The following is a 19515-nucleotide window of genomic DNA, read 5'->3' on the forward strand; positions in this document are numbered from 1 at the left end:
AAAACCTTCACATGTGAGGTGGAGGTGGTAATCCATATATAGTAACAAATATACTTAATTAGTGGTTTCAGCACCACCATCACTTAACATTTTACATTGAAAAATTAAAGAAAAAATATTGGTAAACATATTGAGGAAAAATTGAGCAGTAGAGATTTAAATTAATAGCTAAATTTGTCATATCTCTTTCTGACTTCCAAAAAAGAATCAGAAACCTTACAATAAAAGACACAGCAAAAATACCAATACAATTTATTTAAAAGTTATAAAGAAGGAATATAAAATACAAAACCCTTAATTACTACAATTACTATATTTGAGCATTAAATTTAGCTCTAGATTTCCTAGAAATTAAAGCCAAAATGGGAAACATGATGGTTTATATAATTCTTCTCTGATAAAAACCACACATGCTAGTTCCTGAAGAGAATTTGGACTTTTCTCATCCAGAATTGCATTCTAAAAGGAGTTTGTTATCCTTGTGCAAGAAAAATTAAACAAATGAAAAAATGTAGTCAATGACTATTTGAAGGACAAATTTTCATGACTCAGTCTCAAGTAACAAAAAATAATCCTTCAAAGAAGGTCTAAAGATGTCCATTTACATCCTACTATTTTTCTTTTCACCCCATTAAAAATTTATGGTCTCAGTGAAGAAGAGGCTATACTAGGCATCACTTACAAAACACCAAGAGGCATAAATCAAGCACTACTTAACCCTGTGGTGCCTTCCGTACTACATCAATACGGGGAGTTATCTTTCTTGAGAAATGAGCAACTCTATCTTTATGAACAACAGCAAAACTTAAGGGAGATGCCATAAATACTCTGGTCCAAATGCCTTGCAGTTTATAGTCTTCATTTTAAACAAAGTCTGTCAGAAAACTCAACGTCTAAGACTCTATTCATTATCTGTTCTGGATTATATTGCTTTTGGAGGTATGAGGGAAAATAATATTCAAAGAAGCTTGGGAATGGCAACTTTTCATTAAGTGAAAGTAAATGGATGTATGTCTCCTTAATGAAAAATTTCTGGAAATGAGAAGCAGCAACAATGAACTCACCTTCAGAATCTCTTCAACACAATGGACTTCATTGGAGTAGGTCTGCTGAAAATGAGAAGCAAGAGGGAAACAAAAATCAATAAGCAAACAAATAAAAGACAATCAGAGTGATGGCAGGCTCAATCTTTACTATCAGGAAATTACTATTTTTGATAAGACAAAAGTGATTATACAAATTAATCGAAAAGGAAATGTTGGATAACAGACTAATTATGACCTGGAGATGATGGCAAACTAATTAGGACTCTTAGGTCAAAAATTTCTAATGGAGAATTCATTAAAGAAAATCAGTATATTATTAATCTAGGGGGACAGATATAGCAAAAATGGAGGCAGAAAGAGAGAGAGAAAGATTACAGTTGGACACTATGAGCAACATCTGACCAATAAGCAAGTTAAACATATGTAAAAATAGTCACCAACTGAATGACATGGTGGCCACCACATTAAGAAGGCCATAGGTGAACCAAGAATTGCTCTTCATTTTTTTCCCCTATTCTATCCTGTCAAAACTTCATTTTAATGTTTAAAATTCCTCTTGCTCTACTTCAAATCAGCATTTTCATCTTACACATGATGCACACTTGAGTGCACAGAAAGACCCCAAGGGAAGAGGGTATCAACTAGGATTTTGGGGGAAGGATCCTCTTCCTTTTCCTCAACTCAACAAATGCCAACTTCTGCTGCTACTATCACCACCACAGAGAGTGACTAAGAAATGCCATTTTGAAGTCTTAATTTTTTTAAGTGCTTCAAGATCAAAAACCAAACTCACTGCCATCGAGTTAATTCTGATTCATAGTGATCCCCTTTGGGTTTCTGACGTGGTAAATCTTTAAGGAAGTAGATTGCCCAGTCTTCTTTCCATGGAGTGGCTGGTGAGTTTGAACTACCAACCTTCTGGTTAGCAGTCAAATGCCTTGGACACTATGCCACCAGCACTCCTTTTTAAAGTACTCAGGGAAGAAGAAAAAACAAAACAAAACAAAACAAAACAAAAAAAACACCATTTTTCTTGAACTATAGACAAAACTCATGCTTTGCAGTTTTCAATAAATTTGCAACTTTTGCTGCATTCTGTGTCAGTTACTGTGTCAAGCCTTAGGCCTACTATAGGAAATACTGTGGAATACACATAGCCTCCCATTACTGCTGAGACTGCACGTAAACACTGGTCTTCCCAGTCAGTTGAATATAATACCTGCCTCTTAGCTAAAGAGCAGATAGAAAGGGTTCTTTTCCCTGCTTTCATTTCTAATTTGAGAGTACAATTTAATGTGGCCAAACCAAAACCAAACTCAATGCCATCAGGTTTATTCCGATTCATAGAGACCCTACGGGGCAGAGCAGAACTGCCCCGTAGAGTTTCCAAAGCTGTAAATCTTTACTGAAGCAGACTGCCTCATCTTTCTCCCACAGAGAGAGCTTCTTAGTTTAATGTAGCACTGATTGTAATTCATAATGTAGGATTTATTAATCCACCATTTCTTCCATTCCAGTTTACTTTAGGGAAGAAGGAAAAAGAAAGAAAAGAGAAAACAACATTCACATTGCCCTATCATTCAATCTAATGGGCATGTCGAAATTCAAATGCAATTTGACCTGTCTGGGCCTATTTGTAAAACATGTAAATTTCACAGAAAAGATTTTATTGAAATGTTTTGCAGTTTATTATTTTTGAAGTAAGGTTAGGAACTTAAATTAAGGGATATAACTAAAGAAAATCAATGGACTCCCCTTATACCTTCTGGATTCATCAGACCCATAGACATTATGCCTGCAAATACTGTAGACTTGCTTACTGCTTTTTTGTTTTTCAAAACAATAGGGGATGCATAAAAACTGAACCAAACCATGCTTTATTTTGGCACAAATACTGGATATAGACATGGTATCTGTTTTGATCTAAAAATAAAACAATTTTATTCTATGGTTTAATTTATAACACATATCATTAGAAAAAATAATTAGAAGTTGAAGATGAATTAATAGAAAAGAACATAAGAGGTTACTGACTCCGATCAAATAGTCCCTCATCTATCTGCCCTTAGGAGCAGGATAGGAATCCAATCAAAACATCTGGCCATCACTGAAAATAGTGAAGCACACTGGAATGAAGGCAAAATAGAATTTGTCGGCTGCTCCCATCAGAATGAGATCAGAGCTACAACTTCAGGACGCTGAAGAACTTCCTTCTGACCTTTTTTAAGGAATTACATTCAAATAGTCAAGACTTAACCAAGATATTTTATGTCACCAAAAATTCATTCATTTCTTAGAAAGTTTTATTACATTGGATGAGCCAGGACTGAAGAAATTTTCTAGAGTTTATTTTAGATCAGCAACATTTATCTTAGCTAGATACTAATAAAGTCACCATTTAACCCACTTAAAATTCTAAATGAAGTCTTAGGTTCAGGCATTAATTGGTTAATTTACTTGAATTTTCATATCAAGTCCATTATAGGGGCGGATTGCCTCAAAGGAGAAAGGGGGAAAGGAGGAGTGTAAACGATTCCATTCCAAATGACAAGGATAAATTATCTTTATGGAAGCAGACTGCCTCATCTTTTTCCTGTGGAGCAGCTGGTGGGTTCGAACTGCTGACCTTTTGATTAGCAGCTGAATGCCATAACTACTGCGCCATCAGAGCTCCTTATAAAAGCAAGTAGAAAAGATCAAATATGTAATAATAGGAGTCTTGCTAAATACCTTTACAGTACATCTATATAATAATATGTTATGTATAATATATGTGCTTGTGTGGAAAGATATTTTAACTTTTTCTTAAGAAATAATTTTGTATTTACAGAAAACTTGCAAAAATAGTAAAGAATTCCCCTTGGAATTTACTTGGAGTAGAAACTCTTCACTTGGATTCCCTAAATGTTAACATTTTACCACATTTGCTTCATATATTTTACACATATATACTTTTTTCCCTGAACTGTTTGAGAGTAACTTAGAGAATTAAAGTTAATGTCTCTTTACTCCTTAATAATTTTACGTGTAAAAATGTATTTTTAAATTATTTATTTATAAGAGGGGCAGCTATAAGACAGTTTGTACAGTATGAGCATATTTTATGTGCCATCTATCTAAGATTCACTCTTCCATTCTTTCTCCCACCCAAATTAGAAATTTTTAAACTAGAATACAGGTATTTCAGATGGATTTGCAGAGAAAGATCTGCAAGGAAATGTTGCCTTGCTTAATAAAGTACAACTCAGTTCCTCCAAGACCCCCTACTCCCACCAGAACACTTCCCAAAAAGTGAGGGGTAGTTGAACAAACCATTATGGCCTAGTCCTTTTCTTAAAATTCACTTTCCCCATAGAGTCTCCAGCTAAGAACTACCACTTTTTCTCACAGAAGCCAAGCTCTTTCCCTTTAACACTGTACCCAAAGAATGACCAGTCAGTCTTGCCCAGGCCTGCATGGAGCATAAGTGAGATAAGGCTGAAGACATTCAAGTAAGCCTCCTTAAAGAACAAGTGCTGCTGGGTGTTGTTGAGTCGATTCTGACTCACAGCAACCCTTGACAAAACAGAAGTATGCCCATAGGGTTTCTTGGCTATAAATGTTTATGAAAGCAGATTTCCAGGGTTTTTTCCCACAGAGGTGCAGGGTAGGTTTGAAATACCAATCTTTTCACCAGCAGCTGAGGGCTTAACCGTTCACCACTAGAGCTCCTTTCAAATAACAAGAGTGAGCAAGTAAATGAAATAATCAATGACAGCCGCATGAATCAAGATTGAGTTTTCAGGTTTTTTTCTGTGCAGTTCTCCCTGAAGAAGGTAGACACTGACTTTAACACCTACAACCCACAAATATCAGTTGTCTCCCACCCTAAATATCCAGGTTCCCAGAGGAGACAATCTTTCCTCCTGCCTATTTGTTACCACCCTGGAGATCTGGTTTCCTATCTGGTCTCTTCAAAACCTCCAAGTAGATACCTCACTTCCCCACTCAGTCAGGGCCTTAACACAGGAGCCATAATTCAATTCAATTTTTTTTTTTTTTTTTTTAAAGGATCTATTTGCTGAATGCATATTGTACTTGACACACAGCATTAAACTCTTTGCATACTATTATTTCTTCAGTTTAAGGTACCATTGATTGCAAGACGCAGCATGATTAGCTGGGGGAGGGGAAGGTACCGCAAAATGTACCTAACAACCATAAGATACATCCCTATCACCTTTGCCAGAGAGCTGATTCTAACTCATGATACTCACTGCCATCGAGTCGAGTCTGACTCATAGCAACCCCTCCTTGGGTTTCTGAGACGGTATCACTATGGAAGTAGATTGCCCAACCTTCCTTCCAAGGAGTGGCTGGTGGGTTTGAACCTCCAACCTTCTGGTTAGCAGTCAAGTGCCTTAAGCACTATGCTACCAGAGCTCCATGCCACAGGTTAGGTGACCCTCTGTTACAGAGTAGAACTGAGACTTGTAGGATTATCTTGGCTGTAATCATTCCAGAATTATATTGTTAGGCCTTTCTTCCTCACTACCACAGGGTGGGGTTTGAATCATCAACCTTTCAGTTAGTAGTCAAGCAAACCACTTGCACCACCCAGGGACCTTTACATACCTATTACAGAAACTTAAAAGTGTAAAAATAAAATGTCACTGCAGGCATTCTGTATGATATTCTAATGCTGGCATCAACTTCTATGGTAGGTATTATCCTAGTTTTGAAAATGAGGAGCCTGAATCCTAGAAAAATTAATTCACATATCACACCACAGTTTGTAAGTGGCTGATCCTGCCTTTATAATACTATTTTATACTGCCTTTCTGAAATATTCACCATTCACGCAAGAGGTACCATATTAGCATTTTAGTTGTCCTTTGCATGATCAAAAACATTTTTTAAAGAAGGGCAATGTTTTTCTTTGGTTTCTACAGACAAGCATTTCGGTATTCAGATTTAACTGCCTCATACTTCAGGCCAGAAAAAGCAGCAATGATGGCCTCAGTCTGATTTCTCACTCCTCTTGGAATGAGATTGTGTCATCATAAGGAAATGCAGTGATACCAACATGAAATATGTTAGCAAATGGCTAACCATGACACAGTTTGTTTTAATAAGCTAAAAAGCCGGATGGAAGAACTATACCTCACTGCGGAGACCTGAAGGCTCTTGCAATATTGTGTTTTAAATCTCTCAGGTTTCAACAGAGCAGCATTTGTGTAACAATGCTATTCTCAAAAAGGCTTAGCTATCACTAACCAGGAAATGCAGGGAGCATAAAGGCAGTGTGTGAAGAGGGAAGCCAAAAGACCCTAGAGTCTAGTGCACGCTCTGCAGAGCGCTGGTTCTGCATTCTTGGGTAAAATTTACCCACTTTGGGATTATTTCCTCATTGTAATAAAGGAATAATATTACCAGTCCTAACCACTTCACAGGGTTGGAATGAAGGTCAAATGTGTAATTTAAAAAATTGTCAAAAGGCACTGATAATATGAAACAACACATGGCACCTACATTAATTATGAAGACATTAAGAGTTTGATGGTTTTTAAAGAAATCCTAAATAGGTTTTTACTCAGATTAATATTTAAAAGATTAAAATAAACGTCCATGCTATTTTTCTTCAAATGTTTGTCACCTTTTGGATTACTGTTCAGTCTGTAATACTTCTTTGCTGCTCACCTATCCTCAACTAGCTAGACAAGTAACACTTTTATTTTTGGCCTGTACCTAGAACATTCTGGCCTAGGCTACCTCTGTGGTGGGATAACTCCTATTCAGCCTTTATGTCTCAGATTAAAAGCCCCCTTTTGGGAAATACTCCCTGACTTTCCCTCATTCCCCACTCCTGCTTATGCTCCCAAAGCTGCCTGTACCTTTCCGATCAAAGCACCCCACATTGTTTTGTCTCTGCTTCTAGATGCCAAGTTCCACAAAAGAGAGCCAGTTCAACCTTGCTGAGTCACCCATCACATGCGGCCCGCCAGAGAGGCAAACCAATTAACATTTGCCAGTATGTTTTCAGTTGCAGAACATTTTTTTGCACAGAACTCATGACATGAAAATAAGTTACTGGTTTTTTTTTTTTTTTTTTTTTTTAGCAGTTTAGAGATTTACTAAATGCTGAAGAGTAGTTTGAATTGTTACAAGTCTATATACACCTTTCTCCGCAAACTACACGGAAATAAACATGCTACAAATAAAAAGGAAATTGTTTTGCACTATGTTGTTCCTTAAAAACATTAAAACTACTGAGATACTTTTTTTTCCCCCACATATTAAACTGGCAAAAAAGAAACCCAGAAGACTGACAATGCTGTATCTGTGAAACAACCAAAACACTAAGCCAAACCCAATGCCATTTAGTTGATTCCAACTCATGGCAACCTTACAGGACAGAGTAGAACTGTCCTATCAGATTCCAGGCTGAAATCTTTATGGAAGTATCCTCTTTCTCCCATGTAATGGCTGGTGTGTTTAAACACCCAACTTTTCAGTTACCAGCTGAGTACCTAACAATTGAGCCACCAGGGCTCCTTGTGTGCAAGTCAGATATGAGGAAACAGGCACTTGAACACTGTGGCTGGTGGCAAGACAAACTGGTGTAACCTCTAAAGCCATCAGTTCGGCAATAGCCACCAAATTCTAAATACACATACTCTGATCTAGCAATTTGACTTTCAGGATCTGACTCTTAAATGTATAAAATGACATATGCACTTAAGCCTAGTTTGCAAATGGTAAGATAGTGGAAACAATCTAACTGTTCATCTATAAGTAACTGGCTAAGAAAACTGTGGCGCATGCCTTCAACAAAGAGGAATACCAGGCAGCTACAACTACGACAAAGAATGTGGAAGTTCTTTATGTACTGACTGAGGTTAATTTCCAAGATATATTGTTAAATGGGAGGGAAAAAACAACAAACAGGTATGTGCCATCATGTATATAAATAAAAAGATGCCAAGAAAACACGTATACATAATTGTTTCATAGGTATAAAATACTACAGGGAATAACACAGGAGAAATTCATAACATTGGTTAGTTTTAGAAAGGAGAACTAGCTGGTTGGGAAATAAAGTAAAAGGAAGATTTTTTTATTGTACATTCTTATTAAAATTTTAAATCATGAAATATATTAAATTAAAACATGTTAGACTGAAATAGAGAAATTTTTTTCCAAAGTACAGCTAAATGTCCTCAGCCACATTTGTGTTCACTTTCCATTAGTCTTCCTCTCTGTAAACTTCCTTCTTCTAAACATTACTTATCATAATCTGTCCCCAGCTTACACTCCAGTGCCATGGGTTTGCTGCATATAACACTCACAGCACTGCAATGTTCTTTATAGATTTAGAGTCAGCCTTCCTGAACTGACAGAGAGCTGCTCCTGCAGAGAGCCCCAGGACATGCTTATCTCTGGCTGTCAAGCATTGGCTCAGTGTTTCTGACTTAACTCATTCCTGTTTCCAAACTAGAATTAGAAAGTCCTCAAAGGAGATGTATTTTTTGCCCTCCCTCTTTGAAAATCACTCACACTTAGTTACCTAGCAGACAAACTGGAAACATATAAGCTTCAATGGACTGTTTTGAAGAAGAAATAAGAAAATACATGTTAAAGCTAGTGTTCCACAAATAAATACAAACACTTCCCATTAAGACTGCGATCAGTATTTCCCAGAGACAGATTATAGAGACTAAAAGGCAGGGCTGAACAATGTTTTTACATAAAATTAATTTTATTCTGTGAATACATAATAAATTACCTAAATAGCTAAGTCTGTTACAAGAACACACCCATATAGTCTGAGTGTGCCTACTTCCACTGGAAAAGGTATAAAGGTAATAGCAGTATTACTTCTTCTGAAGTTTCATGCCTTTGGGAAACTTTAAAAACGTCTACCTCCACACCCAGACCAAATTTCAAAAACCTACATGTTAGAAATTATTAATATGGTATTATCATATACTTCCGTAGAGATACTGCCTTGGAAACCCAAGCAGGGGTTGCTATGAGTTGGAAACAGTTTGACAGCAGTGAGGTTTTTTTTTTTAACTTAACATCAAACTGAGGATAATGGGTTAGAAAATTGGCAATAGAGTACCATGAACAGTTTTCTTAAAGAAAAACAGTTTCATTATTTAAGTTGCAAATCCAGCTTTAACTGTTACATTCTCCCCTTAAAAATGTAACACCCTCTATCTGTCCCCAAATATCTTCAAATAACACTAAGACTTTGGATAGTTCCTTAAAGGTAAGTTTCAATACATGGCAAAGAAATATTCATATGTTCCCTGGAAGCCTCTAACTGTATTTTTTAATCTCAAACTGTCTGCAAGACGTATACAATAATAAAATTTATGATATGAGTAAGTACAGAAATCTCTATAGTTTTCCAAAGAAATTTTTCAAGAAGAGAGGAAAAAAAAGAACTGATGAAAGACAAGATTATTAAAATGATGAAAAATCTATAGGTTATCTAGAGTTACTATCAAACAAAAACCAACCGTGGAAAGACCAAGCAATTGGTCTTACCTACCAGAATGCTACGAGCTCTGGTAGCGTAGTGCCTAAGGCACTTGACTGCTAACCAGAAGGCTGGCGGTTCAAACCCACCAGCCACTTCTCAGAAGGAAGGTTGGGCAATCTACTTCCGTAGTGATATAGCCTTGGAAACCCAAGGAGGGGTTGCTATGAGTTGGGTCCGACTCAACAGCACAAAACAACAACAACCAGAATGCTGGCAGTTCAAACCCACCAGCCACTCCTCAGAAGGAAGACCAGGCAATCTACTTCCATAAAGATACCATCTCGGAAACCCAAGGAAGGGTCACTATGAGTTGGGATTGACTCAATGGCAGTGAGTTTGGTTTTTTGTTTGGATCATAAGTTAGGGCAAACCCACAGCACTGGAGTGTAAACTGGGGACAGACTAAGATAGGTAATGTTTGCTGTTGTTGTTGTTAGGTTCCGTCAAGTCATTTTCGACTCATAGCAACCCCATGCACAGCAGAATGAAACACTGCCCGATCCTGCGCCAGCTCCACGATCCCTGCTATACCTGAGCCCATCATTGCAGCCACCACATCAATCCATCTCGTTGAAGGCCTTTCCTTCTTTCGTGGACCCTCTACGCTAACAAGCATGACATCCTTCTCCAGGGAATGGTCCCTTAGGTAATATTTAGAAGAAGGAAATTTACAGAGAGGAAGACTAATGGAAAGTAAACACAAATGTGGCTGAGGACATTTAGCTATACTTTGAAAAAAAATTTATCCCCATTTTTCTTTCAATCTGACATGTTTTAACTTATGATAGATAAAATCCAATCCAATTGGATTTTTTATTAGCAGGTTGTTTTGGTTCTCTTGTGCCACTGTAACAGAAATACCACAGGTGGAGACAGCTTTCACAAGCAGGGATTTATTATCTTACAGTTTAGGAGGCTGGAAGTCCCAGTTCAAGTGCCAGCTCTACAGGCTGGGTGAAGGCCCCTCGACCTTGGGCTTCAGTTCTGCCTCCCAGCCCACTGAAGGTGAAGGCTTCTCCTAACTCAGGCAACTGCTGGCTGCTGAGGCTGACAAACCCAAGGTTGACAAGTAAAATGGCACAGTCACAAGACTATCAATCAACATGGCAGGCCACTAGTTCAAGTCCAGAAACAGTCCCAAGATCAGCAGACAACAAGGCAGGCTGCTGAAGGAAGACTTGGCTACATGCAGGGTCCAAGTGTGCCAAAAAGATCAAGACCTTTCTCAAAGTGTCTTCTTATACACTGGAAGCAGACCACATCCCTAATGCAGCTACTGAGCTGTTCACAGTAGATTCCACCATGGAGTTGATTATCAGTCTCATCATGGGGAATAACTATATCTGGCTGCCCAGCCACTCAAAACCAGGCCCAGCCAAAGTGACACATAACCTAACTACCACAAAGGTTTAGAAAGAGAGGGTAGTATGATAACAGAGATGTCAAAAACATTGGCTGCCCTTTTCTGGAGTCATCCCTGACCTTAATTTTCCATCTACTTTCAACTCTGAAATGTAACTCTTGCAGGCAGGGATTGGGGTTTACATACACTTCTAAATCTACCAGGTCCTTAACACAATTCTGGACTAATTCAGATATACAATTAATGTGGGAAATGAATGAAAATGATTTTGTAATTGCATGACACCTCAAATAACATTCAAAAACACGAGATAGCCAAAAAGTAATTGTTGTTGTTATGTGCCTTCGAGTCAGACCCAACTCATAGCAATTCCTCCTTCGGTTTCCGAGGTGGTATCTCTGGTAGCATAGTGGCTAAAGCACTTGACTGATAACCAGAAGGCTGGCGGTTCAAACCCACCAGCCACTGCTCAGAAGGAAGGTTGGGCAATCCTACTTCCGTAGTGATACTGCCTCGGAAAACCAAGGAGGGGTCGCTATGAGTCGGGGCCGACTCGACGGCACATAACAACAACAACAACATCACTACGGAAGTAGATTGCCCAACCTTCCTTCCGATGAGTAGTTGGTGGGTTTGAACTGCTAGCCTTTTGGTTAGAAGTTAAGTGCCTTAGGCACTACACTACAGAGCTCCTAAAAAAGTAATTATGGAGTCGTTTTATATTACGGAATTGTTTTATAATGAATTCTCATTTTTCTCCCCATTGGGACACAACTTATTTGTTCATATTTATAAAATTCCAAGGATCGTGAGGCTGGCACAAGACCAGGCAGTGTTTTGTTCTGCTGTGCATAGGGTCACTATGAATCAGAGATGACTCAATGATACCTAACAACAACAGGCGTCATAGAACAATGATATATTTTAAGGTACAGAAAGCCTTAATTAAAAAAAAAAAAAAAAAAACTATTAACAACTACAGCCCATCAACATGCTCACCCCCTAGGAGTATGTAGTTGCCTAATGTCGCTTGGAGATGTAAACTCCTCAGAGAGCAAAGTCTCAGATACGACAGTAAAACCAGATCATTGGACCCAGGTGGTGGTGGTAATATCAGGCAGCACATGCTTGAGTGTGACAAAGGAATGGGTATAAAATCTCTTTGAGACAAGAGATCAAGAAATAATTCAGGATAAACACTGAAAGAGAGTGATGGAAGCTTGGAAGATATGTTAGCATAGCAATTCATAACAAACCCAAGAATTGTTCTTTTATAGGCAAAATATATTACCTTACCAACTAAAGCAAAAACAAGCTAAAAATGAAAAGAAAAAAAAAATAATATATTTTTGGAGAACCTTACAGGAAGAGGTATTTTGAATATCAGTTCTCTAAAGATCAATATGACTGATAACAGTGTTCACTGTTCCCTTCCAAGTCAGTCATTTTGATCATACTAGTGAATTTTATTTAATTAGTGTCATAATCATTAAGATAATTTATTTTTTAAAAGCATATAAAATTTTATAAAAGCTCATAATTTATGTTCACTGAGCTACTTAAATTATTCTGAAAATTCTATTTTGATTTCTCTTACAAGAAGGCATCTTTTAATTATGAAACCTAAGATCTAGTTCTTGGGATGTGGTTTAAGTGAAAATGAACAGTGAGTATCTGTTTTCTACTTATCTAATTATAAATACAAGATACAGATATACAAATGAATAAGATGGGAGTAAAGTAAAGATGCATATTTCATTCATCTTATTTCTATTATGTTTCCTGAGATCATATATGAGTTTATAAATTTTAATGTTTGCAAAGCTTCTAAAATCACATCCCTATTATAAAAAATTACTTTTTAGTGTTGATGCATTGTGTTTTGACAATGCAAAAGTGTCTTCTGTGGACATTACTTATGCTACTGTATCAATTAACTCGTTAGCACAAAAGTTAAGAAGATGAACTTCAAGTAGGTTTAAAGTCATTTAAAAAACAAAGTATCTGGATGAAAATAAAATGTTTTAAAAAACTTACCATTGTTTGACAAAGTTACCAACTTTCTAACTTTTGACTGAGAAGCATTACTCATTCATTGTGTAATAATCAGAAATCTCAATGGTCTGAAACTCTGAAACACTGTCTTTCATGAAAGATCACATGAGGCTCCATGAAGCCCACTGTAGGGGTAACAGCCATGAATGATTTAGTGAGACCGGCTAAAAAGGCACTGATTTAAAAAAAAAAAAAGAAAATACAGCACCATAAAGAACAAGTCTAGACACTATTTCCATTCAGGTGACAATAAACCAACCAATTCTTTCAAATGGTCCAAACTAGATAATCTATCCCCCCTTCCACAACCAATTCTACTCACTAAAATAACATTTAGAGTTTTATTTACAGGGATTTGATTTTTGGAGTTAGAATATCCATTTCTAAAGTATGAGTGGCCTTTCAATTAAAATATATCACTGCAGGGAAAGTGTTAAAATTTCAGGGTTTTGGTGTTCTCTCAAAATGCTTACTCCACCTCCATTCCACCCTGCATACACACATGCGGGCGTGCTGATGGTTCTGAGTCTAAAACACCACTTAAATTACTTCGTCAACCTTGACAGGATTTATAGATACATAAACCTACATAAGTGTTCCTTCTTTGTGTGTCTGTGTCTATCAAATTTAAGTGGCAAAAAACATTTCGGAACCATGTCTAATTCTGTTTCAGAGGGTGTTTGGACAATTTTTTCTAATAGCTAAGCATAAGCCAAAACTACAGAAGCACTAGAAAAAAGTTTCCATCAATTTCTGGATGAGCTTGAAACAAACTGAAGTCATATGAATAAGATACATTTAATCCATGCTTTGTCTGAAAAGACAAAGATTTTATCCTGGGCTTATTCCAGCAGTAATGCTCAGTTAGGTGTTGGTTGTCTGTCTCCTGGAATTGATGATTTGGGGGAGGGGGGATAGAAGCCAGGGATGGGGGGGGGGAGAAAGAAAAATACAAAGGGGTAGGCTTGAGGCATATATGTTGTTGTTGTTGTTGTTGTTTTTTGCCATCAAGTCATATATACTCTGAGGAAACAATCTGAGCAACAAACTACCCTGGGGGATTAGTTATACTAACAAACACAGAAGAGAGAAGACAAATAAAGATGGCTTTAACCATTACATCTTAATTCCGAACAAGTAAATTCCTCTTTTTTTTTTTTTTCCTCTAATATTTTGTAACAAACAACTACATGCCAGCATATAAAGAAAGGAGCCAAGATCATTCTGGGAAAGCATATTTCACATAATACCAGAAATTTCTGAATGGTTATAAATAATTTATAATCATAAAAGAGCACCTAAATGTAAGAGACTATTTTGCTTTTCTATAACTATCAAATACCAGATTTAGTTACTCTTAAAGAAAAAAAAATTAAGAATTCTGTTATATCTCAGGTAGACATAATCTTTTCCTTCCCTGCATTATATGTGTATATATTAAGTTTGATTTTGTAAGTACAGTGCATTAGACTTCCAGTAAAGCTCATCCTATAAAATAGAAATTGTTGACAGTGTTCAATAAGAAACTTTTGAGCAAAAAGTCACTCAACAAGCACCAGTACTATATTTATTTTATATAAATATAAGCGGCAGAATAGATAATTATCTATTAAAGAATTATTCTTGAATTTATTTTAGATACCTACTGCTATGAGTTTGATCTGACTCAAAGGCAGAGAGTTTGGTGTTTTGTTTTGTTTTGTTACCCACTGTCATGAAGTTGATTTTGACTCATAGCAACTCTATACAGGACAGAGTAGAACAGCCCCAAAGGGTTTCCATGGATGTAAATTTCTTATGGAAGCAGACTGCCTCATCTTTCTCTGACAGAGTGGCTGGTGAGTTCAAAATGACAACCTTTTGGTTAGTGCAGCCGACTGCCTTAGTTAGCTATTGAACCACGAGAGCTCTTTTTATTTTGGATAGACATTTAATGTGTGACAAAGAGAAATTTTCTTTCTTTGTAAAACAAATCTACTATACAAAAAAAAAAGCCCACTAACATTGGGTTGATTCTGGCTCCACGGCAGTGAGTTTTTTGTATATCCTTTTAGGACAGAGTGGAACTGCTCATAGGGTTTCCAAAGCTGTTAATCTTCACAGAAGCTTTGTCTTCCTCCTGTGAAGCAGCAAGTGGGTTTGAATGACTAACCTTTTGGTTAACCACACCACCACTCAACCAAACCAAACTCACAGCCATCGAGTCAATTCTGACTCACAGTATCCCCTGCTGGATTTCCAAGACTGAAAATCTTTACAGAAGTAGACTGCCTCATCTTTCTTCCATAGAGTGGATGGTAGGTTCGAACCACCCACCTTTTCTTACCAAATGCTTTAACCACTACACCACCAGAGCTCCTCAAATCTACTATAATATCTCTTGAAATTAAAACACTTGAGACATTTATTATACATATGAACACAATTCTAGAAGTTGGGAAATAGCAGGTTAATTGATTTTGGAAACATCAAACAAGCAGTGACTCTCCTCACATCTTCTCCATTTTAATACTTTTTCTCAGTCTCCCTCTTATGCTCTTCCCCATCCCCTTCATACTGACACAAATATGAAGTCCAAAAATTTCTCTTTTGACTCTAATCCAGTGCTCCTGATCTTAGATTCCAACCTTTTGAGTGTTTTAAGGCACAATGGAGCTCAGTTACATTGCTCATAATTCCCAATATCCTTGTATTTACTGTCTGTCTTATTTTTCCCTTCCTTCTATATTTTTCTATGATACAAAATACAGCTGCAAGAAAAGAGGTAATACAAAAAAACAGGCAATCATTCTATTGGTAACAACAAAAGCAACAGCCTTAGAAAACTGCCTCAAAAATCTGAAAGGGTCAAAACAGAAGTAAATTATATCTCAGTTGTACACAAATACAACTGTGGCCCTCATAACCACTTTACACACCTGGCTCACAGCTCTCGGGAAAACACTCCTGGAGTCCACTGCATTTCTTTCCTGACATGATAATCCCAATGCTTGCTTGGGGGATAGGCATGGGGAGGAACACACTCATTTAAAAAAAAAAAAAAAAATCCTTCCAAGTAATTTAATTGGTATATAGCTATATCCTTCATAAAAATTTATGTAGCCATAATAATGCTGTCTAAAGAAGCATTAAATGAATCTGAAAAGTTTTAAATTGGCTCCTCAGTAGGCAAGTTTTACCTGTTTTTATTATGTCTTTTAGGCAAAACTTTAAGAAGTATTATAATGTCAAACAGCTGCTTCCTTAATAAAAAAATCTCTCAAAAGCTTTTGTAGAATGGAATATACCAGTATCTTCTAAACTTAACTTGAATCATGTCTTTGAAAAAAATTATTTATGGGAGACTTAAGTCACTAGAAAGCTCTCTACCATCTAAGTCTGTTGGTAATGTATCATCCAATTCATTTTATGACATAGTTCCCACTCAAAGAAGCCAAAAGGTATAATCTATGTCTGAATCAATCAAGGAAGTGTTTGTATTACAATAATCTGAGGGATTTTTCTCCTGTCTCATTACTTTTGGCCAGTTTCTCAAGGTATCTTACGGTTGACAGAAGTTTCACTGTAGTTTAACCTTAAAATAATTCTGTCCTCTGAGGAGAGAAAATGAAAAAAACTGTCATCTTCTCTTATTAGCCTTTCATCACATAAATTTACACCCCAGATAGCTGTAGAATATGTGATCACAAACTATGCTGAATTTTTAAGAATCCTAAAGCTAGGAACATCTTGACATTTATCTAGTTCACCTGCCTGCAGTATAGTAAACTTCAAAATTTTCCTAGATCAATGGAAATCTATATTAATGTTAAATCATGGGCAGGTGCTCCAAAATCTTTTTGACTTAAATTCCTTTTGTCTGCTGGGGGAAGGAGGCAATAAAAGCCTGTGTGTGTGTAGTTGTGTATGTGTTGCCACACACATGCATGCACACATGTATCTAGGCTTTTAAACTGCCAATATTATTTTAGGAATACAAAAGAAACCATCAACTTTTGCCAAGTGACCCAGAAACCCAAGGCCACTGAGAGACAGACAACAAATCTGAGTGTTAAGAAATAGCTTATTTAATAATGTTATTAATTTCTTTAAAATACACTGCCAAAAATATGGTGTCATTTTTTATGGACACAAAACTCTAATGTTCTGCCTTTTTTCACTCCTACTTCCATTAATACTTCATTAAAAAAAAAAAAAGAAAAAAGAAAATCTGCAATAATGCAAATCAACAATGATGAAAATCTCAGGAGGTATACCAAGTCTCCTGTGGCACACCAAAAAAAAAAAAAAGAAGGAAAAAACCGCACCACACCACCTATCTGTTACCTATCAAGTGTATACAAAGGGAGGGGACATGGGAGGGGCCGAATACCTGTGACTGGAAAGCTTATCTGTTTATAAGGTCATGCACACAGCTGTGCTAAACTACAGAGGCATTCTGAAGCCCTCTCTTCTTTGGTGTTAGCTCCTAACAGAGGAGGCAAAAGAGAAGAAAAGGAGACAGAGAGAGGGAAGAGAAAAAGGACGAATTTTCTTTTGCGGCCTCACTCTCTCCTGCATTATTCCCTACCCTCTATCTTCCCCACCTGCACATCAGGCTGCATACTTACTGTGGGGACAGCTGTACAATGTGGGACACTTACCTCTGTAAACATGTCTTACTGCTTTCCTACATGGCAAGAGAGATTTCCTGTTTTCATACATCCCCTTGCCAGCCCCAATCAGTGCCACTAGGTCACTGTCTTTTGTGCTGGCGGCTGCAATGGTGACCCTGATAGGAAAGAACTTTTAATCTCCTCCCTTGCACAGAGCCATAAGAAGCAGTGAGTGCTCCTAGGCATAACTCCCCTGGCTCTGCTCCTAAAAATGCTCTCTCAAGTACACCGTTGCTTAGCAATATTTGCCTTCCCCCTGTACATTTGAAATTGGCAACATCTGTCCCTTTGGCAGTTCTGACTAGTGCAAAGCACCATGTGCATAGTTTAAAAACATATGGCTTTATGAAATGGGCAATGCCTCCACTTTTCTCGTCTCTCTCTGCAAAACCAAGAATATGAAGACCCTAAAAAACATGTTAACTTTTGCTTTGCCTTACTTTGCTTCCAAAGCCAACAGAAAAATCTGCAGGATTTAAGGGAGCTGATAATATATAAGCCAAATATGTAAGCCATTGTTGGGAGTTCCTATTACACACCACCCAATAAAGAAGGTATCTACCTATTTATATCTAAGAATGAGTTTGAAATAAAAATTCCATTGAGTTAGAACTAACATTCTATCACAAGGGATTATGTATAAATACATATCATTAAGATATAAAAGTAATGTATTACAGAGTAGGTAGTACAGTTTTTTTTGTGCGCATTATAGCCCAACTTCATTAACAAAAATGCAAAGACAATAGTAAAGAAACATAAAAGTCCTAAGGGGGAAAAAATAAGTCAATCCAGTATTATCAACTTCAAAAGTAGAAAAAGCATTAACACTAGAGTTTTGATTCTAAGTTTCTTTTTATTATTTATCCTCCAACAGAGTCACTTAAGTAGTTGACTAAAGTTATTCATTAACACTAAACAAAGAAAGAAAAAAACATTCCCATCAAGCCAATTCCGACTCACAACTCTCTACTACACAGCAGAACTGTCCCATATGGTTTCCAAGGCTGTAAACCTTTACGAAAGCAGATTGCCACATCTTTTGGGTGGTGGGTTTGAACCACCAACCTTTCAGTTAGTAGCCAAGTGCTTTAACCACTACAGTACCAAGGCCCTTATTAGCACTAAAGTAGCTCAAAATACTTAAATTTATACATAAGAGAAATCAACATAACAAAAACAAAACATTTTATGGGCAGTATAAGCAACCTCCACATAATTTTAGTTTTTAGGAGGGCTTTGAACCAGTTCTTCCCAGTTCAGTCATGGCTGACTAAGCAAAAGCAGAATGGACTCAAATTTGTAAAATGTAGGTGGTACTGGAATGATAATCAAAACAGGAAAAATCACAGGTCAGCGCCCTGCTAGATACTTAATCTCCCTCTCAGAAAACACAGGCAGCATAAGCAACCAAATCTCTTGACTGGCAAAGGTGGAAACAATGGTGCGCACCTCTCCCACATCAGGCTCCTGAAAGGACTCACTATACCTCTTCTCAGTCTCCCATTACAGGGCTTCAACACGTAATTTTTCCCATGCTGGTATACCCACATTTTACAAATTTGAGTCTGTTCTGATTTTGCTGCACTAGTTTGAAGCCCTGGTTTTCAGCTAGCACACTTAAGAAGAAATTAAATCAGAGTAATAAAAAGCATAAAAGTTTGCTAAGAATTGAACCATGCTTTGTGCATTCAAATGTTGGCATGTAGACATTTTTTGTTCTTTTAAACAAAATCAGGTTACAATTTTCTTTTTGGCTGAAGCCAAATCAATTTTAACACATTAGAAACACATGTTTTCAAAGCAATTCTACAGAAATTGAGTTCCAGTTAAAAGGGCAGGCTGACCATTTGGCTCTCACCAAGT

At 37.0% G+C, this 19515-nt stretch overlaps 1 protein-coding gene across 1 annotated transcript in view; it reads right to left on the minus strand.

The window, feature by feature from the left end:
• The window catches only part of AFF1 (AF4/FMR2 family member 1), a 140054-nt gene that overhangs the window by 76466 nt on the left and 44073 nt on the right, over positions 1 to 19515 (minus strand). Inside the window, 1 exon segment of the mRNA XM_042782047.1 lies at positions 1065 to 1109. Coding sequence (XP_042637981.1) covers positions 1065 to 1109 — 45 coding nt within the window.

Source organism: Orycteropus afer, unplaced genomic scaffold, assembly GCF_000298275.1.
Source record: "Orycteropus afer afer isolate SDZICR_OR568_19922 unplaced genomic scaffold, OryAfe1.0 scaffold00227, whole genome shotgun sequence".
Classification (NCBI taxonomy): Eukaryota; Metazoa; Chordata; class Mammalia; order Tubulidentata; family Orycteropodidae; genus Orycteropus; species Orycteropus afer.